This window comes from Anabrus simplex, chromosome 5 (genome assembly GCF_040414725.1).
Source record: "Anabrus simplex isolate iqAnaSimp1 chromosome 5, ASM4041472v1, whole genome shotgun sequence".
NCBI lineage: Eukaryota > Metazoa > Arthropoda > Insecta > Orthoptera > Tettigoniidae > Anabrus > Anabrus simplex.
In genome coordinates this window covers 262,609,658-262,636,655 of record NC_090269.1, presented here as the reverse complement: position 1 = coordinate 262,636,655, position 26,998 = coordinate 262,609,658, and the positions used below count along the sequence as shown (strand labels likewise).

General features: G+C 38.0%; 1 protein-coding gene across 3 annotated transcripts in view; it reads right to left on the bottom strand.

Annotated features, from left to right (window-relative positions):
* The window catches only part of RanGAP (Ran GTPase activating protein), a 232,050-nt gene extending 205,380 nt beyond the window's left edge, over positions 1 to 26,670 (bottom strand). Inside the window, exons 1-3 of one of the 3 annotated variants that reach the window (XM_067147371.2) lie at positions 26,371 to 26,503; positions 25,689 to 25,891; positions 11,380 to 11,567 (exon numbers count right to left, since the gene is read on the bottom strand). In XM_067147371.2, the coding sequence (XP_067003472.2) occupies positions 11,380 to 11,406 (27 nt within the window). In that variant the 5' untranslated portion in view covers positions 11,407 to 11,567; positions 25,689 to 25,891; positions 26,371 to 26,503. Of the gene's footprint in view, positions 1 to 11,379; positions 11,568 to 25,688; positions 25,892 to 26,370 lie in introns of all 3 variants that reach the window. The other 2 variants (XM_068227612.1, XM_067147370.2) reach the window with 2 other exon arrangements.
* Between the last annotated feature and the right edge of the window lie 328 nt (positions 26,671 to 26,998).

The window sequence follows — 26,998 nt, the reverse complement described above, 5'->3', positions numbered from 1 at the left end:
CATTAAGAAGAGAGAAAAGAATCATAAAGTGTGGAAGTTGAAGGAAAAAAGCAAACAAAAAGAATTTCAAAGGAAAATAACACCCTTGGTACCTAGGACAGAGATGGGGAATGTTGAAGATGAATGGAAAAGATTTAAGGAAAAAGGTATGTGGTAGAACATCAGGAAATGTAAAAGACAGACACACTGGGGGAATGATAGGGTAATTTTTTTGCTAGTGGCTTTATGTCACACCGACACAGATAGGTCTTATGGTGACGATGGGATAAGGAAAGGCCTAGGACTTGGAAGGAAGCGGCCGTGGCCTTAATTAAGGTACAGCCCCAGCATTTGCTTGGTGTGAAAATGGAAAACCATGGAAAACCATCTTCAGGGCTGCCAACAGTGGGATTCGAACCCACTGTCCCCCGGATGCAAGAATGATAGGGTGAAGAGTAAAGTGAAAGAAAAGAAAATGGCATGGAAAACATCTAAGACTGAAGAAAGTAGAAAAAAATATGTGGAGCAAAGAATTTGGCCAAGAAAGTAGTGGAGGAAGAAAAGAGGAAAAGCTGGGCCTTATTCACACAGAAATTGAGAGATGATATGCCAGGCAGCAAGAAATTATTGTATGGTATCTTAAGAAACAAAAAGAGAGATCAAGTAAACACCAGATTTGTGAAGGATGAAGATGGCATAATATTAACAAAGCCAGAAGAAATAAGAAATAGATGGAGAGAGTATTTTCAGAAGTTGCTGAACATGGGAAATAATGACAGTTATTCAATGGACCATCAAGAAAGGCAATTAGTTGATAAAGAAATGGATAAAGAAATGACAATGAATGAAATTGGAATGGCAGTAAGAAAGATGAAGAATGGAAAAACTGCTGGAATGGATGAAACTTCAGTGGACATGATAATGGCAGCTGGAGCTGTAGACCTACAGTGGACATATCGAGTTCTCAGGATTGTCTGGGAGAATAAGGAGGTCCCTGAGGATTGGCAAAAAGGAATAATCGTCCCAATTTTCAAGAAAGGCAATAATAAATTATTGAAGAACTACAGGAGAATTACTCTGATATCCCACGTTGCTAAGATACTGGAAAGTAGGATAAGGTTGAGGGTTGAAAATCACAGCAAAATCAGTTTGGTTTCAGAAGTGGAATAGAGCCCATATTCATTATGAGACAACTAATGGAAAAGCAACGAGAGTATGGGAATGATATGCTGATGACATTCATTGACACTGAAAAGGCATATGACAGTGTCCCCAGGACGAAAGTTTGGGACAGTCTGGTGCAAAAGGGAATTGGACAGGGATTAATAAAAATGATCATGACAACGTACAAGGAATGTTGTATTTGCATGCAAACACAAGTTGGCAGGACAAGTTGGTTCAAAATCACTAGTGGGCTGAGACAGCGAAGTGTTCTATCACCAATCTTGTTTGCAATAGTAACGGATGACATCATGAAAACAGAAAAAGCAGCACATGGAGGAAGAGAAATGAACATCATGTTATTTGCAGATGATATTGTGATTTGGGGAGAAGACGACATGAAGGTTCAAGAGCAGTTGGATGTGGTGAGTGGGAAGATCGAAGAATGTGGATTGAAAATAAGTGTAGAAAAAAGTAAAACTCTTGTTATGACTAGACGGGAGAAGGAAGAGAAAGGTCAGATTAGACTTGCAGACAAGCCCCTGGAAGTAGTAGAGATGTTCAAATACCCGGGGAGTGAATTAATGGAGAATGATTGACTGGATGCTGAAATTAGTAAGAGGATTCAAGCTGGAAGCTCTTTCTATCATAGTGTACGAAACATGTTGTGGGACAAAGATGTGCCAATGGAAGCAAAGAAAACTATGTACAAGATCTATTACGTACCCATAACATAATACAGGGAGCCGAAATGAAGTTCTTGAGGAGTGTGATACAGAAGAGTAGAAGAGACAAAATAAGGAATGAGAAAATCCGGGAAGAAATTGGAGTGGAAAAAATGAAAAATGATAGAATAGAGAAGAGCCAATTAAGATAGTTTGGGCACATAAAGCGAATGAGTGATGAAAGAATGTAAAAAAAAAGTGATGGAAATGCAAATGCAAGGAAGGAGAGGCCGCAGGAAGACCACAATTGAGATGGAAGGACACAATCCAACGCAGTATTAGAGAAAGAAACCTAGACTGGGACACAGTGTTGGAGGACGAGTGGTGGAAAGACCGAAGAAAGTGGAGAGGAACCATATCTGCCCCTACCCGGCTACAGCTGAACAATGGGAAATAATGATGATGATGAACATTAGGAAAACTAAAAAGAATAAGCAGGCAAGCTTGTACGTAGATTTGCTCAAGATATAGAATAGGGTAAATCACACGAGACTACTGACGAAAATGAGGACTATTGGATTAGACAAAAGAGTGATTGAATGGGTGCCTATTACTTCTTTGGTACATCCTTATTCCAGGCAAGGTTTCTTACACTCTGCCCTGCTGCACCATCTTGCTAATCTCCATGTCCAGCCTTGTATTCTGCATTAATTCACTCCCTAGGTATTTGAAATTGTCAACAATTTCAAGGCTTTGACCACCAATTTTCAAAATGCCTTTCCCTTGCCTTTCTCCTATTTATATCACCATGGTTTTGCTTTTCACTGTGCTGATTTTCATACCATATGGCTCTAATGATACAAAAAGGTTGTTACGAATATCTCACATTTGCCTCGGATGAATAAGAATGGATATATATCAAAATATGACAACCCTGCAATGGAAATCGGCTTTACGAATAGGAACTTGGAATGTAAGAACCCTGTATAAACTTGGATCCTTCAAAATCCTCAGTCAACAGCTGGAGAAGTATAGAGTTGGAACTGCTGCAATTCACCAGACTAAATTATTAGGTAATGGCATACAGGACATGGAGAAGTATACACTTTCTAAGAGTGGTTAAGAAAGTGGACCCCACGAATTTGGTACTTATTTTGTCTCCAAAATGCACTAGTATCAGTGCTGTCCTTTGAACATGTTAATGAAAGACTATGCTATTTGAAGGTACATTCTAAATGGTTTAACATCTCACTGGTGAACTGCCATGCCCCCACAAACGACAATGATGATAAAGTTAAAGACTCACGTTACTCTTTTATGAGGATTTGTTAGAACTGTGGAATAAATCACCCAAACATGATGTCAAAATGATTTTGGGTGATTTCAATGCAAAAGTTAGAAAGGAAGAAACATTTGTGCCAACAATAGGAAAGGAATGTCTGCATGACAAAAGCAATGATAATGATGATGATGATGATGCTTGTTGTTTAAAGGGGCCTAACATCGAAGGTCATCGGCCCCAAAGCAATGATAATGCCATTAGACTAACCAATTTCGCTACATCCACAAACATGAATGTGTGGAGTACCACCTTCCCACATAAACAAATATGTAAGAAAGGAAGTATGGTATTCATGTGACGGTAAGACTGCCAATCAGATCATGCACTAATTGATAACAGGCATAGAAGCTCCATAACTGACATCAGAGCTTACAGAGGAGCTGAGATAGGATCTGATCACAATATGATAATTGCTTCTGATAAAATTAAATTGAAAACCTCTTGTAAGTCACAGACTGAGGAAAGATGCATAGCTGACACTGAGAAATTGAAGCAGGAGGATGAAAGATTAAAGTATAATGTGGAGATTGCAAGCAGATTTGATATTCTGGGAGAAGATCTTACAGAAGACACTGATGAAACAAATGATGAAGTTTGTAAACGAATGTGAAATAACGCGAAACAAATCGTGACAACAGTAGCAATGAAAGTGATACCAAAAGGTCGCAGCTACTTCCCGTGTGGTCCTTGTTGTTTATCCAGCTTTAAGAGTGTATTGTTTAACAGTGCGGCATTATAAAGCACAGTAATGAAAAAAGTTTGGAAACTTGGACTCGCCATATAGTGTCCCAAGAAAAGTTAAATTGAAATAATAAATATGATAGTTCAACCTATTCAATACAAGTAAATAAGAGATGTAGAGATTACATTCTTATTTAATTAAAAGTGGAAATGGTACCGGTTTCGACCCCAGTCTGGGTCATCATCAGCCGATTATAACTCGAAAAACAATGCATAAGTAAGAAAGAAGTTAACGGTCAAGTCCACACAATATCAGTTGAAGAGGCGATATAAAAATGACGGGGGTAGGCACTGTAAAATTCAGACGAAGTGGAATGTATGCCAATTAAAAGAAGTAATGCGTAATCTTCCGAGCATCAGCATGGCACACGCAATGTTTGGCACTGTCTCACAATGTTCAAGAAAAGCAGAGAACAGTTAAATGAGCCAGACTGCATACACCGTCAGGCATAAAGTCACAACACAATCCAAATATGAAGATCTAAAGTCATGAAGAAGCCGAAGACGAGCAGCTCAACCGAAGTAACTTGCAAGCTCCAGAAGATCGGCGCGGTGTTTACAACGTCAAGTGCTGTATTTTCATACGCTGACGGAGACTGAAGGATATATTAATGATCAAGTATTTGCTTAGTTCACAAAAATGTACCTATATATATACTTATAATACGATTCAATATAATTGAATATATAATTATGATCTTGAAGATTTTTAGAACAGTTGACGTGAAAAACAATAGTAATGGTAAAAAGCGCAATACCGGAAACAAATGAAAACATGTATGCACAGTGCGCTATTTCTTGAATATAAAAAATTCAGGTCGTGATTGAAGTAGTCAAAGTTGGCGGACGCAAGGCATGAGTTTAAATTTGAAAGTGAGGGCCCAAAATGAAGGTGGCAATGTAGTTATTTTTTTTTTTAGGGGTGAAAAGAAAAATAGGATAAATTAATAAAGAAAGAAGATTAGTGGATAAGAAAAGATTAAAAGGGTTTAGAGTTGAAAGATGGTGAGAGAGGATAAGATAGGGATGAAGGAGGGGTAGTTTAGGGTGGGTTATTGGAGATATAAAATGTCGGTAGGAACTTTGTAAGGCAAGAAAAATTGAATTCACGTTTTGAAATTTAGAATTTTTTAGAAGAAGAATTAGGAAGTCAAATAGGATGTTGGGTTTTTCGGAAGTGTCGTTTAAGTTGAAATTGGGGTTGAAGTATTGGTCAAGGTGAATAAAACAATTTTCAGTAGCGTTTGTTAATGATTTTATGTTTTTACAGTTTTCTAATTACCGGTAATATAAAACAATATTAATACTATCCTGCAACAAAGAGTAAACGATAATTATTGCTATTCTGATTGTTGTAAACATTCTTCAGACACTGTTTATTCATTATTACATGAAAGTAGCCTATAACTCGTGCTGCTGCATAGGAACGGAATACTTTAATTATAACAGTTCATATCAAGTCTCGAGTTGAGTGGGAATGCTACTGTTTACTTCCATTGCTCATAAACCTGTCTCTCAAGACTCCTTCCAAGCATCCCTTTCACAGAGTACAGAGAAAGAATGCGCTGACTGAGTGCAGTAGGTAGAGGCTGAATGATGTTTCTGAAATACACGGTGGGCGGTACGCGGGAAGAATCTGCAGTTCAATCCCAGAGGACTTCTCCTGGCGTGCGAACAGTATTATGAAGCTAATTTTAAGATAATGGTTATTAAACACGTGGAAATGAGGAATAATTGTGCAGCCGCAAGAAAATATGGCATAACTGAAGCTGATAATGCTTTAAAAATGCATACTCTACAAGAAAGGCATTCAGTGGTCCGCAACAAGGATGCTTTAAAGAAGTCTATGATGAAATTGTGAGGTATGTACATTAAAAACACAAGGAGGTAATGACCAGAACACGAGATGCGATAATATGAATGCACCCGCAAGATGGCACAACAAAGAGGAATTCCCGGAATTCAAAGGCAGCAATGGATGGTGCACAAGAATGATGAGTTGTAATGGGCTAGTGATGCAGTGTCACATAATCCTTGTGCAGCGCCTGCCAGGTGCATATGAAGAGTTCTAGTGATATGTAATAAAGGTGCGAAAGCAAAAATTTTATTTGACGGGACAGACTGGCAACACTGATAAGACGCCAGTTTATTTTTATATTTTTATATACTATGGTGGAAGATAAAGGACCAAGAAATATATTGGTACATACTATAGGAAATGAAATATCACGTATAACAGTGATGATGTGTGTGCTTGCCAATGGAAGGAAGATGTCACCGTATGTCATTCTTGCCTGCAAAAATATGCCAAAAGAGCAGTTGCCATCAGGCAAAGGGATGGATAGTAAATGAACTTATGGTTGACTGCTGGATGCGAACAGTGTGGAACAGAAGGCCTGGAGCCAGGGGTAGAAAAAAAATAGAAATAGTTCAGTAGCCAGCCCCTTTTTATTGGGAGCCAGCACATTTTTTTGCAAATATACATTATGAAAACCACAGGTTAGATTAGGATACAGCTACGTATTGTTTTTTAAATGTGACCGTAAGTAGTATAGTCTATCAGTTCATAAAAGAATGGAAATTTATATTTTAAGAGATACTAACCCAAATAATCACCAGTCAGCTTCAAGGTCAGTGTCGTTTAAAATTACACTACATGTGCCTGTTTGATTTCCCACAAAAACACGAACAATCAATACATTTTGTTGCATCTAAGTCCTTGAAAGAGGGTCAATTCAAAGATATCATCATGAGATTACTTAAGTTCTTCTTAGCAAGCTTGGTTCACAGTTTGTGTTTAATAATATTCATTGTGCTGAAACCTCGCTCACACGATAAGTCGATACAGGAATTGTTGCCACTGTATACTAAGGAGCTTTCCTAAATTCGGAAATCGTCCTTTCACAGTCCGTGATTTTTCAAGTAGATCATTCAGTGGAAGACCTCTCCCGACTACTTGAACTCGTACCACTCTCTCAGTATGTCTTCTACGTTGTTTTCCTCAATTTGAAGGTGTTTTGAAAAATGAGTGGCAAGAGCTGTATTTCACCATTGCCATAATTTTCCACTTGTTTTCCTGATGGCCTGAAATGTGTGTCAATAACACCAGTGGCACTTTGAATGTCCTCATTTTGAAGAAATGTGTTTCAGAAAGGTAATACCACTTGCCAAAATATATTCCTTGTCGCTCGTGAGATTCTTATTCAACACACCTAATAACAGTGTTTAGTAAATATTTAAATGCGCTCAATGTGCATGAATACAAGTATACAAAGTATTACACTGTCTCACAAAAGGTTCTCAGATTTTCTGTTCTCGATTTACACTTTAGTACATGGTATCTCTCGCAGAGTTCACCACATCTTCCGCACTTACAGTCATGGCAGGAGTTATGGAATTGCTTGGATTCACACGGTTTATGGTGAAATTCATGCATGGCGAGCCTTGTTAATATATGTCTTAATTCATAACCTCCTTGCATGCACTCTAAGTTAATCATTGCGTCACTGAGGTAAAAATAGTCCGATATGTTGTTCCTCTTTTGACGAAGTTCCTGCAGTAGTGCCTTATACGCCGTGGTGGTGGGGAGCAGGAACTTCAGACGCAGCTCTTCTACATAGAACAGTTCTCTTGTCAGCACGTAAGCAAGGCGCGAAGGAGTGTAGGCCTACTTGGATAGACAAAGTGACCTCTTAAAAAATGCTGATTTTACATTCTCTAAACTTCGTAACTGTGCCTTGGTAAGATGCACCCATATGCTTTCTATCCCATAGGACGCAACTGGACTAACTTTGAGATGAAATAACTCTATGGCCGTCGTCAGCGACAAGCTGCTGAGAAGTTTGATGTCACCCCTTGCTTTAATGGCCGCGATTCTGTCTTCACCTTTCCTTTCAGAAATATTCTCTAAATGCACCACTAGGCATTCCGAGTCTTTGACAACTGCATGCAAAGCATTTAATTTGCTTGCTACCCATCCAACTTGGAGCAAGTACTGGAATTTAGATAATGCATATCCCAGCAACTCCGAAATTTTCTTCAGTTCACAAAGTCGTTTTGGTGAATGTCCATAAAACATATATAGTTTCCTGAGTATAGAATCAATTTCATCAATGATTTTTAAGTTTCACATTTTTTAGTGAATGAAGAACGAGTTGGAGTTGACGTGCAACACAATGAATGTTTTACCAAGTTCTCAATTTTTTCAGATATTTTTATAACCATACCATTATGGACACCAATCACACACGGTGCTCCATCAGTCCCTACCTATTAGTTTTGTACCGTAAAGAGTTCTCCAAGCCCTAACTGAACCAATTCTATTTCTAGAGCCTCCTCCAATGGCACAATAGAAAGTCACCTTATTTTTTTAAAAAGAATGTAAAGTATCAGCTCCTCATCATCAGATTTATCTGTTGATCCATCGAGTAAGATACTGACATGAACTTTCCTTAATGCCACATATAGGCTAAAATCTTCACGAAGATCTGAGTTAATGTATGAAATAAATTCTCTGCATTGTGTATCATTCACATATTTCTCTGAATCAGTAACATTCAACTTGCTTAACAATGCAACCAAACCTTCAAAATCAGTGTAGGGCCTGTTATTTTTTTGCAATATGATAAGATGCCATGAACAATGCATTCATACGCTCTAACATATTAGCATTAATTTCCTTTATGCACATTCGGGATTCTTCATGAAACATTCAGCCTCCTGCCGGCCCCGCAGTGTAGGGGTAGCATGTTTGCCCCGGGTTCGATTCCCGGCCAGGTTAGGGATTTTTACCTGGATCTGAGGTCTGGTTTGAGGTCCAATCAGCCTACATGACTACAATTGAGGAGCTATCTGACGGTGAGATGGCGGCCCAGGTCAAGAAAGCCAAGGATAACAGCCTAGAGGATTCGTCGTGCTGACCACACAATACATCATCTGCAGGCCTCCGGGCTGAGCAGCGGTAACTTGGAAGGCCAAGGCCCTCTGGGGCTGTTATGCAATTTTTTTTCAGCCTCCTGACACTTTGAGTGAGGATAGGATTTTTCGTATGTTTTAAACGTTTCCAGTTTAAACGGTCCTGAAAATCCGGACACAACTTTAGAATTTTTGTCGGCAATACTACGAAAGTTACTGCATTTCTTCATAGCACAGCCACGGTAGTAATTCAAGCTACGATTCTCTGCATTGTGTATCATTCACATACTTCTCTGAATCAATAACATTCAACTTGCTTAACAATGTAACCAAACCTTCTTTGCAATATGATAAGATGCAATGAACAATGCATTCATATGCTGTAACATGTTAGCATTCATTTTCTTTACGCATTTTGCTAAAAGCGCTGAAATTTCCGTTTGGCTGAAAACTGAAATTTCGACGTATTTTTAATGTTTGACCTATCATTGTCTTGAACACCATAAATATCACGCTGGTCATTGTCGCCCTGATCACTACAATCGGCACTTCCATCAAGTGTTTCTCACATTCACTCGCTTCTGTATCACTTTGTGTTACATTTACGGGCCCCATTTATGAAGATATCCGAAAGTGTACACTGTTTTTTACTCGCATCAGTCAATTTGTATGGCTTTATTTGTTTCATTTTGCTGATTTTCTCAAGTATGACACAGGAACGTAAACTACACTAGCGTTAAATGGCTTCCGAGTTCGTGGGCTTCAATGTCTGATGCTACATTGCCAATTTTCTATAAACGCGCAGGAATAAAAACATCTGTATTTCTAAAGTGTAAACCGTTCAATACCAAGATGCTGTAATTAAATTTAAAGTAATAATAATGTTCGGTGAAAATACAAGAACTGATAATCACGCCATTCCGTATGTTCTAAATGCAAAGAATGAATTCCACAGGAATTTATCAGCACTGCTTTGGCGGCAATAGTTTAGGAATGGCTATCACGGGAAGGAAGGCAGTAATGTAGTGTTTGTGGAATTATTTAACATAGTAGTTCTCTGCATTTCTCCACAACTCTGGTCTGATCTTTGTAATCGGCTACCGATTGCTGATCATCTGTAATGGAACTCGATGTGTTATAATATGTCCACATGAAAAGATACTTGTTTGACTGGTTACAACGATATCTCCCATGACTGCTAGACAGCTCTCGCGTAGAACTGAAACGTCTACTTGCAAGGTATGAAGAGCAATTACAGAATTCAAGACTCTGCCAAAAGCACTGAAAATGTTTATTGTACATATTAGAATATATGAGCTACAAAAAAAAACATGAAACACTTGCACGACCTGTTACTTTGTAAAGTGGTGGGAACGTACATGTAAGGGAACTCCGGATTTCAAAAAATAAATTTTCAAAACCAGGTAAAAATTTCCAGACGCCCGGTATTTTTCGACCCCTGCCTGGAGCACTCCTCAATCAACATGGGATGTTGGTTCTAGATGGATTTAAGGGCCATCTCACTCTCAATGTGAAAGAGGAAATCTACAAATCAAATACAAACCTTGCTGTTATGCCAGGAGACCTGACATCACTACTGTAAGTGCTGGATGTGGTGGTAAATAAGCTGTACACCGACTGGTTACTCGGTGGGGTTCATGCCTTGACTTTTACAGGGAAACTAAAGAAACCATCAGTAGAATTACTTGGAGAGTGGATCCTCACAGCCTGGGACCAGATCCCCAGTGATTCAATTGTGGAAGGTTTTAAGAAGTGTTGTATCTTCAATGCACTAGATGGGAGTGAGAATAACATTCTGTGGAAGAATATTTCAGAACAGTGACAGTGATTCAGACATCTTCAATGTAAGTGATTAGTAATTCTAAATGACAATTTTCATGATATTTTTGTGTGTTTTACTTTTTCTCCAATTAAATTTTAAATTCTTTATTAATTTAAGATTATGATTTCATAAAAATGACATTCTGTGAAAGAATGTTCAGATCAGTGGCAGCGATTCAGGTGACTTCAATAATAGCTCCAATGATAGTGATATGAAAATTAGCAAGAATTTACATGATATTTGTGTTTATTTTGTTTCTCAAATTAAAATTGTAATTTGACTTCAAAAAGATGACAGTCTGTGGAAGTATGTTCACATCAATGGCAGTGATTTAGATGAATCTAATGAAAATTATTAGGGAAGCGGGTAGATATTTATATGCGTATTTTTTGTTTTTCTCAAATTAAATGTTTAATTTATTACAAATAAGATGATTTCACAAAGCACTTTTTAAGCCTTATTTAATATTCTGAAGGAAAAAGTGGGGATCGTCTTGCATTCAGGGTAGTCTTGGATTCAGAGAAATACGGTAATTTACCAAGGAAGATGTTCTATAAATCACCAACTTCTTTGAAATCATGTGAGACTAGGTAAACAACTGACGAGGAATCTGCCACCTGGGAGGTAGACCTAACTGCTAATCAGTGGTGACTGACTGAACTGCTGGTATCACAGTGATGCGACTAAAAAAGAACGCAAACAATAAAATGAAGTTCAGTACTCATTGGACTTACCAGGGCTTTAGGAATTTCGTCTTTCATTCGACCAGTGAATAAGTCCTTCCATAATGCTCTCTTGAATTCTTTATGGGATTCTAAAGCTTTTGCAATAGCTTTGGCAGCATCAATACCCAAAGTATTACCTTCTAAGTTCAAGTATTCCAGATTAGGGCAAGCCTCTATAGCTTCCACAACTTCCTTTGCTGTAAAGAATATGAAAAACACTTTATTATGACATAACAGACAAATCTTGATCTTGTAGATTAACCCATTTTAGATTTAATGGAAATTATCATATTTTATTACATAGGATGAATTTGAAATTGGTTTGACTCTCTTCAGAGGTGATTAGTAATGGTGTCCTGTTTGAACACCTAGTGGCTTTTCTAAATGACAGTTTTCCATAAAAAGAAAAATGAAACATGTGTTGCATTTGAATCTTCTTGTGCTTCAAATATCAAAACAGTTGTAGTTAATCTCATTTTTTTTTTAAATGCAAAAAAAAATAATTTAAATAACCAATAAAATAATCCCACTTATGAAGTGTTGTGATAAAACTAATTGCTTTTGAGAACTGAAGGGAGAAACTCTTAAGAATCTACTCAGTCCCCAGTGTTCATCTGGCAACTCGCCAACTGTTTGCATCAGACTGGTGGGTTGCTGCGTAGGGAAATGTGAAATCCACCTTATTCCACTTCTCTCAACACTTTATGCTTCCAAAACAAGTAACTACTACTTCATAACATTATTATCTCAATTCCATGGATAAAAACAATGTTTGTATACATTAAATACAACATAATTTAACAATTTTCATGCAACTGGCAACATTTAAAAAAGCAGATCACTTTGAAAAAACTGAATCTGAAACAAATAAGCACCAACATATTATCAATATATGGTATAATTTTTGTCACAAGGAACAAAATGTCCTCAGTTTTTCTGATGGTAGAAGAGTATGGAGAAAGACTGTGGAGTGGTATTCACCCTCCAATATCTTCAAAAGGATGAAGTTTGGAAGTGGGGTTCCTTCATGGTTTGGTGAGGTATCAGCTTCGAGGCATGAACAGAGCTTGTCATCATTGATGGAGGTACTCTGAATGCATACCAATTGAAGAGATGTTGAAAGAGCACGTAATTAATCCCCTCTGCTCCATTTGTTACAAAAAAACTTCAGACTGATGCACAATACCCACCCCCACGTTGCTTGTTGTGTGTCAGGATTCCTTCATGATGTTGGGATACAAACCCTGAACTGGCCAGCACATTGCCCAGACCTCAATCCGAATGAGTACCTATGGGATATTCTTGGGCAAAACGTCCAACGTCAAAATGTTGACTATCAAACGGTAGAGAAGGGTTCACCTATTCAACTCCATTAGCTTGTATAGTGTCCTATATAACTGGGACTAGTTTCGACCCAAAATATATTGAGCCATTCCTGAATGAAATGAGACTAGCGCTCTTGGAGGAGTGGATGTGCATCCCCCAGGAAATTATTTAGCAATTTGTGGATAACATGCCATAGTGCATGAAGTTTTTTGTTGTTGCCAGGGGTGGAAACAAATAATACTAGTGAGAGGAAAGGGGTCAGCAACAGCAAGAGAACATTCAATTACAAGATTGTGAATTAAGATAAGTAAGTGTCTCTTTAATTCGACAATATAACTAAGTACTTCCAGTCTGCTGAAACAATAAATATAACACTTAGAACACTATCGCATACCACTAAAATAATGTAAAAGTATTTGTTATTGTTATGGTATTATGTTCTTTTACAGGTATGTTACAATGCTCTAAGAGTTCTATTTCATGTTTCGACAGAACTGGAAAACTTATTTTTATATTATTTTATATTATATTAACTCAGATGACATTGAATATGAATGACTTCATTCCAAACAAACAAACACTTAAATTCTATTCAGTGAAAATGCAAAAAAGAAAGCAATTTGAAAAAAAAATTGTAAAAAAACATAGGCCTAATGACCTTCAATAATGATGATGATGTGCATAGGGCGATTCCCAACCTTTGTACGTTCGCGGCACCTTTAGGAATGAGATAGTAACGCGCCAATTTTGTTTTAATTATCACTGTATGCGTGTGTGTATGTACATATATATTATACCAATTATACCATGCAATACCTGTACTTTATAACTTGAGGAGCATGAGATGGTACACAGGGCATGTACGGCACATTAAATTGGAGTGGGTATAGAGAGTGAGAGGTTTTGCTTTGAATGAAGTTCAGAATTTTTTGAAGTTGTTTTTTTCGTTCTGAAAAATCAAGTTCATATCACCTCACTACAGTAGAGATGGATTGGGCGTGACCTTTCTCCGTCCTGTGACTGGTGATGTCCCATGTTGCTCTGCTACTCCTCTCGTCCTCACCATGGATCAGCTCATGCGACCACGTACACTCCAACGAGGGAAGCTCTTGAAGTTCTTGAAGATCTTGAAGGTCTAGGAGTTTGGTTCGCCGATATCACTCACTCGGAAGGGTAGCGCGAACACATGCATTTAAGCCCTTGAACATAATAGACGTATCAGTCCGACGTGTAATTTCTGAATCAACTTTAATCATTCCCAGGAAAGGATCAGAAAATAAATGCAAAGAAGCCGTTTCAAATGTCAATGAAATTGAAAACAAATGTTTCTTTTAAGGCAAATAAACTGGTCACTTGAGAAAATAAAGAAATTAACTTTCATGCGGCCGAATGTCAATAGAATTGAACCCGCATTCTCCTTAATGTAAGTTATACTTGGCACAGATTATGATATTGTGCACATGAAACAGTTTACTTATGCCTTTAATGTTTGAAGAAGACAACGCAACTATTTGTGGAGTTCTACTGCTCTACAATTGCTTTGCATGTATTTACAAAATTTATTCAATACTGCTATGACACTATGGATGGCAGTTATTTCACTTTCGTACAAGAAGTTAAATGCTTTACATGTGAAATTAGTTCCGTTCACAAGCACTGTAATGTAGATATATGACAAGAAGTAGCACTGTTAGATTATTAATACAGGAGTGAAATTAGTCCCGTTCACTCAGACTGTCCTGTTTATGTTCAAACACGAATAATAATACTGCTAAGACTTTATAATAATTTGATCGTGAAAATTAGTTCTGTTCACTGATATTCTTACGTTTGTTTAAAGATACCATGAAATTACAAGTAAATTCACACGTGAATGGAATTATGGTATTATGTTCTTTTACAGGTATGTTACAGTGCTCTAAGAGTTCTATTTCATGTTTTGACAGAACTGGAAAACTTATTTTTATATTATTTTATATTATCTCAGATGACACTGAATATGAATGACTTCATTCCAAACAAACACTTAAATTCTATTCAGTGAAAAAAAAATAAAAAAATAAAAAAAAATTAAAAAAATTTGAAAAAAAAATGTAAAAAAACATAGGCCTAATGACCTTCAATAATGATGATTATTAATGATGATGATGTGCATAGGGTGATTCCAAACCTTTGTACGTTCGCGGCACCTTTAGGAATGAGATAGTAACGTGCCAATTTTGTTTTAATTATCACTGTGTGTGTGTGTGTGTGTGTGTATATATATTGTACCATGCAATACCTGTACTTTATAACTTGAGAAGCATGAGATGGTACACAGGGCATTCAAATGTTTTCCTAACATTCAAGTTCCACTTGAGAAAATAGAAGTCCTAAGGCACTGTTCAAGATTCTAAGCTCGCTATCTGCAGAAATATTTAAATCACTTTGAGATATTTAAAATATCGCACATCTCTATTCTACGACTAAGTTTGCAGTTACTATTAAAATGTTTCAGATTTCTCCTCACTGTAATTCAGTAGAGTCCAGACCATAGACTTTGATTCCGTAATGTCACATCGCAGCACCAACTTCCATCAGCCAACCGTCCTGGTTTGACTGTGGGACGAGACTGTGTCGTGTCAAATTCTCTTTTATACTAAAGTTGCAGAGATTGCAGCTGTTCCATTTCTCTCAATATCTTCCTTAATCCGAGGTGGAATTTAATGAAACTTGGTGGTATTGGAGATATTAAAATGGTGTGTACGATGATGTTCTTATATTCATATCATAATTCATATACGAGTTATTTATGGTAGAAGGTTTGGAAAGTTCTATGGATGACACAACTTAGCCTTGGCGAATTGGAGCTGGCTCCTACGTCACTCGCCACATGCCTGCTGTAGCCGGCTGATCTGTTCGCATACGGCACGTTTGTTAAGTTTGAAATACTTCAACACTGATACTGGACCAGCATTTCTGGTACAATATATATATATATGTTAGGTGTTAAATTATGTTTAAAAAAGCACTACAAATCAAAGAGAAGAATACTGTTCCTTATTGCTTCGCTGCGGCTTTAAACTGAAATTTATTGTTCCGAGGTTTTGGTGGATCAGCAGAGGTGAAAGAAGGTGCGGGCTGGAATGGGTCCAACTACAAGGCCGAAAGATAAATTAATAATTCAATAAAGGTTATATTTTCAAAGCTTAACAATGTTTACATAGAATTAAAAACAAATTTTTAACAAGAATGATCAACAGCTATCCACTAGTCAGGTACAAGTTATAATTTTACAAACGAAAACAAGAGTTTCAGGTATTAACAAGTTCTGGGCTCCGAGCCCCAAGTTTTGCCAGGTCTGAGCTCTCAGCTCACAAACACATATTTTAGAAAAGGGCAGAAATTCCCTCAATACAATGGAGCACTTGCTCCCAGCTATCAAATGTCACGCCTCCCAGAGGCACCTTTTCAAAATACCCAAAAAAGAGCTGACCCGCTTTCAATCTTTCAAGCCTATTAAAAGGCCATAAACGGACTTTACTACAAACTGCCCTCAAGGCACACTTACAAAGAAACAGGGGTATCTTGTACCCATTCTACCAGGCCTTAGTGGACAAAAACTAGGTTAATTTTAAATGGAGGCGTAAATTAGCACTCCTAAATACACCTTTTAAAACCTAAGAGGCCCCAGGCCTATTGCACAGGGGCTAATCCCAATCTATGGAGGTGACTTGTATACAAAATAAATTTAACACATTAAGAAGGAAGAGAAAAACGGTTACGAAAACATAGTCACCTCAAATTCAAAATGAAGGGGAGCTCGAGAGGGTAAAGCACTCTCTATCCCCGAATTACATTTAAAGATATATGAAGTTTTACAAAGATGGAAAAAGATTTACATGTTTAAAGGTTACATATTAAAGGTTTCGGACCTCCCCTGCAGGTTAAACTGCTGAGCTAGCAAAGAGCAAAGAAAGATGTTAAATGGCCATTACCTTGTTGAAGAGCTGCTGCCCGAAGGAAGAGGCGCTACCCGCCCTCTGCTATGCTTCTATACACTAAGCAAGATGTTGTTGAAGTGGCGAAGAGCCGAGAAAATCAGCAGTTTTTAAACCCTCGTGGAAGATTCGAGACCTTTCATGAATGATTAAGACACACCCACAGACGTTTATTGGTCGTCTAAAAGTTACAGATCAAAATTGGGGAAGAGGACCCGATTGGTCCAAAATTAAAGAAATTCGGGATTGGCTAAGTTCAAAACTGGCGGAAAGAAAAATTAATATTGCCAACCCACAGATGAAAGAACAAAATTTAGTAAAGACCAAAACTTCTGAATACGAAATTTCTTCAAAAAAGTTCCTTCACTTCGCACCAGGGTGCGTGATCATAGTTTATTTGGCAGTGACATCTATAAGAGAATGTCCAGACTTCTTGATCAATGAAAAACAAAACAAAGCGAAATACACACAGTGACGTCTTCTGAGAAACAGTTGAGTAGATTCGGTTTTTAAAGTTCAGAGTTTCTCCAGTAGAGGAGTACTTTAAGGCGGAAAATTCAAATGTGCGGCGTATAGGTATACCGCCCGGTACATTTATTATTCAAAGTTTTACATTTTGGAGATTCCATTGTCGACTGAGCCTGTAAAATATACCCTCAGTTTGTACGTCGAACAGTTTTGGGGGAATGATTATTTTTCTTCTGATCTAACAGTCATTTGAGCCCAGCACAGAAGATTTGGAATGCTTTAAACCCTATCTTACTTAACATCTGGGGCGTAAAGCAACCAACCTGTAAAATTTTGATTTTGTACATCAAACAGTAATGGAGGGAGGAATGCTTTTTATTAACATCTAGAATGTAGAAGACCACCCTTCAAAAAAAAAAAAATTCATTTCGTGCCTGAAACGGTTTCCAAAGAATGGATATTGTGTTTTTGAGAGTCAACCACCATCTAATCCCCTCAAGGGAGAAATATTTTGAAGTATACAATATTTTACACCTAGGTCATAAAAGAAGAAAGTTCTTGTAAAATTACAACTTTGTATGTCAAACAGCTTTGGAGGGAGAAATAACTTCGTTCCTGGAGGTAATCCCCATTTAACACTTTAGGGGTGAAATGTTTAAAAATACCTATTTCACACCTGGGATTTAAAAATATGCACTGCTTTCTGGAATTTTGTCTTCATACATTAAGCCATTTCGGAGGAAGGAATATTCATTTTGGGATCTCACCACCCACTGAACTCTCCAAGGGATTAAATTTGTTTCAAACCTGTTATTTAACACCTAGAATATCATCTGAAATTTTAACTTTGCAATTCAAACAGTACCACAAACATGCATGTTTTGTCATCTATCCTCACCCTCCAGTCAGAACCACTTCTTATTTAAAACCTAAGACAGAATTTAATGTTTAAAGAGGGCAGCACCAATCTCTGACAAATGAGATGAAACCTCCATTATTATTTAGGCTTAGTATATGTATTAATCTTGTGAAATTTGATTAGTAATTTGAGAGGTTTAAATCTTTAAACATTATACATTCAATGTGTGCAAGAATACATAGGTCATTAATGGCATACAGTCTCAAAAAAATTTCATCCAGTCATGTACTAAGTTTAGGATTATTTCAGTTAAACCCTTCGAGTTTTACTAATAAATTTCTTTGGCAATAGAGGAGAGAAATAAGAAATTCAGTTGAGTACCTTGGCTGTAGTGAAGACTTAATTTTACAACTTCAACAAATTCTAGCTGGTCCCAAACCTTGTTGGTAGTGGTGTTGTTTGAGTCATCAATCCATAGACTAGTTTGATGCAGCGCTCCATGCCACCCTATCCAGTGCTAACCTTATCTTGTTTTTTCTAGTTGCTTTACGTTGCACCGACGATGGGATAGGAAAGTGCTAGGAGTGGGAAGGAAGCGACCCTGGCTTTAATTAAGGTACAGCCCCAACATTTGCCTGTTGTGAAAATGGGAAACCAAGGAAAACCAGCTTCAGGGCTGCCGACAGTGGGGTTCGAACCCACTATCTCCCGGACGCAAGCTCACAGCTGTGCGCCCCTAACCGCACAGCCCCTTTTCATTTCTATGTAACTATTGCATCATACATCTGCTCTAATCTACTTGTCATATTCACACCTTGGTCTACCCCTACCGTTCTCACCGCCTACACTTCCTTCAAAAACCAAATGAACAAGTCCTGGGTGTCTTAAGATGTGTCCTATCATTCTATCCCTTCTTCTCGTCAAATTCAGCCAAATCAATCGCCCAATTCAATTCAGTATCTCTTCATTTGTGATTCGATCTATCCATTTCACCTTCAGCATTCTTCTGTAACACCACATTTTGAAAGCTTCTATTCTCTTTCTTTCTGAGCTAATTATCGTCCATGTTTCACTTCCATACAATGCCACGCCCCAAGTGAAAGTCTTCAGAAACATATTTCTAATTCTTATATCAATGTTTGAAGTGAGCAAATTTCTTTTCTTAAGAAAACTTTTCCTTGCTTGTGCTAGTCTGCATTTTATGTCTTCCTTACTTCTGCCATCGTTAGTTACTTTACTACCCAAGTAACAATATTCATCTACTTCCTTTAAGACTTCATTTCCTAATCTAGTATTTCCTGCATCTCCCTACTTCATTCAATTGCACTCCATTACTTTTGTTTTGGACTTATTTATTTCCATCTTGCTCTCCTTACCCAAGACTTTGTCCATACCATTCAGCAAATTCTCAAGATCTTCTGCAGTCTCAGATAAAATAATATCGGCAAATTTCAAGGTTCTGATCTCCCCTCCTTGGATTGTGATTCCCTTTCCAAATTGCTCTTTGATTTCCTTTACTGCCTGTTCTATGTAAACATTGAAAAGGAGGGGAGACAAACTAGAACCTTGCCTCACTCCTTTCTGGATTGTTGGTTTTTTTTTTTTTTCAAAGCCCTCGATTATTATCACTGCAGACTGATTTTTATACAGATTGTAGATAATTCTTCGTCCTTGGTAACTGATCCCAATCACCTTCAGAATCTCAAATAGCTTGGTCCAATCAACGTTATCAAATGCCTTTTCTAGATCTACGAATTCCATGTAGGTGGACTTGTCGACCTTCTTAATTCTATCCTCTAAGATCCAACTAAGCTTCAACTTGTCTTTCCATTCTTCTGTAAATAATGTGTGTTAAAATTTTACAGGCATGAGATACTAAACGAATGATGCGGTAGTTTTCACACTTGCCAGCACCGACTTTCTTGGGAATAGGTATAACAACACTCTGCCAAAAATCGGACGGCACTTCTTCTGACCCATACATCTTACACACTAGAAGGAATAACCTTACCATGCTAGTTTCTCCTAAGGCAGCCAGTAATTCAGAGGGAATGTCATCAATTCCAGATGCCTTGTTCCTATTTAGGTCTCTAACAGCCTGTCAAACTCTGACTTCAAAACTGGGTCTCCCATTTTCATCAGAATCAACAGCCTCTTCTCGTTTCAGAACCAAATCATCTACGTCTTTACCTCGATACAACTGTTGGGATATGTTGCTGCCATCTTTCTGCTATGTCTTCTTTCCCAAGAAGTGGCTTTCCATCTGTGCTCTTAGAACTAGATTTCCTTTCTCCAAAGGTTTCCTTGATTTTCCTGTATGCAGCATCTATCTTTCCTAGGATCATACAGCCTTCAACATCCTTGCACTTCTCCTTCAGCTATTCTTCCTTAGCTATCTTGCGCTTTCTATCCACTTCATTTTTTAATCACCTGTTATTATTTAAAATCTAAAATGTATAGAGCAACCATCTTATGAAATTCATATCTTGCATTCTAGTATTTTTGTCGTTTATGAATCAGGCCCAGTATTTCCTGAGTTATCCACTGATTCCAGTTGATCTTTCCTTCCATCCTAACCTTTCTTCAACAACCCTACTGACCTTATTTTTCATGACTGCCCGTTCATCCTCTATTGTGTTTACTTCAGTCTTTTCATTTAGTCCTTGTGCAACATGTTCTTTGAAACAATCCCTCACTCTCTTTTCTTTCAACTTGTCTAGATCCCATCTCCTTGCATTCCTTCCTTTCTTCAATTTCTTCAACTTCAGATGGCATTTCATGACCAACAAGTTGTGGTCAGAGTCCACGTCTGCTCCTGGGAAAGTTTTGCAATCCAACACTTGGTTTCTGAATCTCTGCCTAATCAAAAAGAAGTCTATTTGATACCTTTCAGTGTCTCCAGGTCTCGACCTCGAATACAGCCGGCGTTTGTGGTGTTTGAACCAAGTATTAGCAAGGATTAAATTATGATCAGTGCAGAATTCAACCAGTCGACTTCCTCCTTCATTCCTTTGTCCCAATTCGAATTCTCCTACTGTACTACCTTCTCTTCCGTGGCCTACAACTGCATTCCAGTCTCCCATCACAATTAGATTCTCATCACCTTTTACATATTGTGTTAAATCTTCTATCTTTTCATATATTCTTTTGATTTCCTCATCATCCGCTGAACTAGTAGGCAAACCTTATACACGTGAAATGTTTTGAATTATATCATATTTGACATCTATGACATACGATGTTCTTCTAAATTTACAAATCCATACGTCAAACGGTTTGGAGTGATGAATAATTTTGTCATTTTTAAGACCTGTTATTATTTAAAATTTAAAATGTATAGAGCAACCATCTTGTGAAATTTTAACCTTGTATGTCAAGCGAATTCAGAGAAATGGATATCTTTAGTCATCGGACCTCGCACCCACCCCCAGTCAGAACACCTTTGGGGTGTATTGTTTTAATAATAATAATAATAATAATAATAATAATAATAATAATAATAATGTTATTTGCTTTACGTCCCACTAACTACTGTTTAAGGTCTTCGGAGACACCGAGGTGCCGGAATTTAGTCCTGCAGGAGTTCTTTTACGTGCCAGCAAATTACCGACACGGGGCTGTCGTATTTGAGCACCTTCAAATACCACCGGACTGAGCCAGGATCGCACCTGCCAAGTTGGGGTTAGAAGGCTGTATTGTTTTAAGCCCACTTTTTATTTAAAAGCTATTACATATAGGAGCAGCCATCATGTGAAATTTCAACCTAGTAAGCCAAACAGTTTCAGAGATAGGAATAATTATATTTTCAGGATTTACCCTTCCAGTCAAATTATCTTAGGGGTGTATCATTTTAAGACCACTTGTCATTTAATATCTGAGACATATACAGCACACATCATGTGAAATTTCAAACTCGTATGTCAGTCGGCTTCAGAGATATAAATATTTATGCTTTTAGGCCTCTCCCTCCCGGTCAAAACCCTTTACGGGGTGAACAATTTTAAGATGAATTTTTATTTTAAATCTAAGACATATGGGAGAAACCATTATGTGAAATTTCAACCTCGTATGTCAAATGGTTTCAGAGAAATTAATATTTTTGTTTTCGGATATTAACCCCTACTGAATTTTGTTTCTAAACTTTATTTAACATCTAGTTCATAAAGGAGCAATCACTGAGTGATATTTCAATTTTGTTCAGATAGCTGGCAAACTACCTCACTCCTCGTCTTGCCTAGTACGCCTCATTTTGGTGCTGCCATTGGTTTTTACGGTTTCCTTATAACTGCATAACCTTTGGTGGTGCTATTTGAGGATCCAACCAGCCTCTGGGCTGATGACCTAACACATCTGTTTCAGAGTAATGAATATTTTGGTTTTCTGCATTTTACCCCAGTTTTATCCCCTCAGAGGAATTTTTTGAAACCCTTCCTTCAACCCCTATTTCACTTCTTTTCACCCCCACCCCTACCCCAAGTGGATTTTCCAAAAACAAAAGAATACTTTTTTCTTTATTAATTTATTTTTGGCTATTTGCTTTACATCACAACGACACACACAGGTCATATAACGACGATGGGATAGGAAAGGCTTAGGAATGGCAAGGAAGCAGTCGTGGCCTTAATTAAAGTATAGCCCCAGCATTTGTCTGGTGTGAAAATGAGAAACCATCTTCAGGGCTGCTGACAGTGGGGTTCAAACCCACTATCTCCCAGATGCAAGTCTTTATTTGTAAAGGAGTTTACAAATACCAACTTTAACACCTATAACCTTCAGATTTTGAGATATCCATATCCTAATAGAGAGAGAGATATTTATTAAAGAAATAAATCATCCGTCCTCCAATGAGGGTGACCATTTGGATCCGGAATACAGTTTCAATTTCAATGGAGTTTAAAAATATCAAGAAATGAAAATTTAATCATTGAAGCTGTTATCTTCTTTTTTCCCAGGGTTAGTGCGGGAGAAATGTCAATCACATTCTCAGGTACAGATGGAACTGAATGATTTGCAGAGAGTCCCTCAGGATCTGTATTACTATTTTTTCTAACTCGCAGAATGGAACTTTCAAGTTCGATCTCTGACTAGGGAGGGGACCTCTTGCTCCGAATAGCAGGCCTCTGACAATCCACCAATCGATAAGTATTTTATACTTAGATGAAAAGTAAGGCAAGCATGGAATATAAATAGCTTGCTTTTCTAGGTCCACATCCCGAGCCTGATCCAGGTACATTTCAAAGCGAATGGTGGGATCTAAGACCATCGCTTCAATGTCCTCTCTGTTGATGGCTACGATGTCCGCACTCCAATCAGAGTCATCGGTAGAGACGCCGTGAACCTCCTCGTGCACCTCCCATCCACGCTATCTCAAGCCTTGAGCAATCGACGATCTTACACGGTGGTGGAGATGGTTGCGCATTAGTTCAGTGCTCCGGCAGAATCCCAGCACATGTCCAAGGGTTTCTGTCTCGTTGCAGCCATTTTGGCGGCAACGGGTTGTGTTGAATGACCTACCGGGAACCGACCTGACTGAGGTGAGGTTGCATGTCATCTTCACTGCATTTATGTATTCAGAGGAGGACAGAGGTGATTTATGAGTCATCCAGGAGTTTGCTTTCAGGCAGTCTGAACATAATACTACTCGTTTTACTTTATGTGGTAGCTGACACCATGACTGAAAGGATCCATTTCTCATAATTTCGTGTAGTTTTCTTCCGTCAATCTTTGGGGGGGAGACTTTCTTTTTTTTATGTCAAGTCTGTGGAGTGCCATATCTTGTTCTTCAGGTAACTTCCTTACGTATGGTACGTGAATGTCCTGAACATGGAGTAAGCGATTACAAATGGAATGCTGTATATTTGCTTCCCATTCTACCAGTCCTTTTTAATCTCCTTAACTGTTTTTTTCCAAATACAAAAAAAAATTCATGTTTATTTATAAAGGAGTTTCCAGATACCAATTTTCATGTCTAACATCTTCACTTTCCAAGTGGATGTTTCTTTATTTGTAAAGGAGTTTAGAAATACCAAATTTCACATCTGTAACATCTTTGGTATTTGATATATAGGCCTAAGTATCCTCATAAAAAGAATTCAACTTTTTCTTTCTGTTCACCCCCCTCCCGTAAGTGGATTTTCCGAAAACAAAGAAATACGTGTTTCTTATCTTTAAAGTTCCAAATACAAATTTTCATATCTGTAACATCTTCAGTTTTTGAGATATAAGGATTCTCATAAAAGGAATTCAACTCCTTTTTCAGTCCTTTTTACAACCCCCCTTAAGTGGATTTTCCAAAAAAAAAAAAAGTTCCTTTATTTTTATAGGAGATTCCAAATACCAATTTTCACATCTGTAACATCTTCAGTTTTTGAGACATAAGTAAACTTGTAAGCTTTTATGAAACACAAAACTGTCAATATATAAACCTGTATGACAATTTTCTGTCACCTGTCAAATTGTAACTTTTATGAAATAGGACCCTAAACGGTTTCTACATCCGAGTTAATTTTGTCGGGGAGATGCAGAGTGCTCCACCACAGGCTTTCAACATGCCAACAACTATGACATGGAGTGCCAAGATTTCAACCCACCCTTCAAAAAAACACATCTACCTCAGCCTGGACTGAACCTCTGAACTTGTGATCATGAGTTGGGCATTCTAATTCTGATCCAACGTAGCTAGTAGCAAGTTAAACAAGTGGTAGTTGTTGCTGTAAGGACATTGGTGGCATACAATTTTACCTCTCACTCTGCTCGCAATGCTATTTTCTGCCTCACGCCCTAATGGACAATGGCTTTAAATGGCTGCCTAATAATGAATGTGCAACGCACTAACTGCAGTATAAAAAATATAATCACTGGGTGAGTTGGTCGTGCGGTTAGGAGCGCGCAGCTGTGAGCTTGCATCCGGGAGATAGTGAGTTCGAATCCCATTGTCGGCAGCCCAGAAGATGGTTTTGTGTGGTTTCCCATTTCACACCAGGCATATGCTGGGGCTGCACCTTAATTAAGGCCACGGCCGCTTCCTTCCCATTCTTAGGCCTTACCTATCCCATCGTCGCAATAAGACATATCTGTGTCGGTGGACGTAAAGCAAAACAGCAAGAAATAAATTTTAAATAATAATCCTAGTCACACCACCTCCAGGGTGCCCACGAAGGCCGATAATGACCTCCAATGCTGATACCAACAGAGTAAGTTTAGAGTAACCTATAGGGCCCCGTACACGCGCAGACTTAGTCGGAGGTAAGTCTGCGCAAACCAGTCTCTTCAGACATGAATCTGTGTGTATGGCCAATAAGTCTGCTGGCAAGTCTCTGACATTCTGGCTCTGCTTGAATTCAGCCAGAGACTTTGCAAAGAAAGTGTTATATCAGAGCTGCGGCAGAAAATGTAAACGTGGTAACCTACAAATATGAAAACTGCAATGTTGGTTTTTTTTTTTTTTTTTTTTTTTTTTTTTTTTTTTTTTTGCGAGTCTTCTTCGTGCAGAGCACTACATTATGTCCAAATAACAACTCATATTCTATACAGACTATCTAATTAATTTTAATCCGTATACATTTTTTAACCATCTGAAGCGCATAATCTTAAACAGAAAACAGCTGAGCATGTCGTATTCAACTTCCTTGGTAAATAATCATTTAGTCTGAGCATGTGTGGGCAACTGCATACTTCTGACTTACCTCTCAGAGGCAAGTCTGTGCAGGTAAGTATTCCAGAAGTCTGCGCGTGTATGGGGCCCTTATGACATGCACAGGGAGTATCTCAAATTGTAGGCAGCCCGGACAGCACTCCCTGCTACAAGATGCCTGGATGGAGGAGTAGAGGCAGCATGACATCAATGTTGTTAACACACCAATTACCAACCAAGCTTATCCCAGCAAGGCTGCAAAACAAAGACAGTCTTTACATTTCACTCCTCCAAAACCTTCGATGGCTTGTCGCAAAGATGACTTTGCTTGCTCTCACTTTCCTTGGTATTTTTTTTCTTTCCTGGTCTCTTTGGCAAGAATTACGCAAAGTACATGTCAAACTAATGTTCTAACAAATCACATTTAAGTGCACTGACCTAATAAAAAAATTATTACCGTATATTATGCAACAGAAGTCTTCACAAGAAGAAAGTTAGAAGTGAGAGACGACAACACGAAAAAGACAATACTTTCAGAAAATTGCATTACTATGAATAAACGCGTAATTCACTGACAGTACCGAATCTTCATGTCTGGCTACATTTTGCCCCACAATCAACCAAATGAAAGATCAGCGACTAAGAAAAGCACGGACATCAGAGGAAACACAACTGATAGGCCTAATGCTGCACCAAGAGCATTCTTAAAAAAAAGTATAACAGTGAATACGAACCATCTTCTTCCGCATTGAGTTTTAACGATCTCCCTTCAAAACTAACACCAGAACTTCCTACAGACGTCTTCTGCAGCTGGCGTGTAAGTTCGTCCAAGTCTAAATCCGACATATTACAACTATAATAAAAACTTCAACTGTACTACAAGTAAAACAAAAAGTTCTGCGAAAGTGTTTGCAGTCGTTTACAGGCGGGGAACTTGTAATTTCAATTCAACACATGGACCAACGATCGTCAATCATCCAACCGACCGCCACCACAATCCCGTCAAAAAAGTTGGATGCAATCAGGATCAGCAACACCAACTATGCTTGACAAAAATATTCCCGCTTGACCTTTCTTTTAAGGATATTTCTTTCTTTCTTGAGGAGATTGGTTGGGATTGAGTGTTCTGTTTCCCAGTCTCAAGCCATACCTAATATTTCACTTAATTCACTTTACGATACACACGCATCACGAGTAAACTTTATGTGCACAAGTTCAGCAGGTAATATGAAATCTTAGGAAACACTACAAGACCTTCAAAATAAGAAAAGATGTGGGCAAAGCCCTTGGAACCTATAGAAGTGTCACTTCCATGCACGCTGGGAACAAATAATTGAATGTAGCATAATTACAACCGTATTT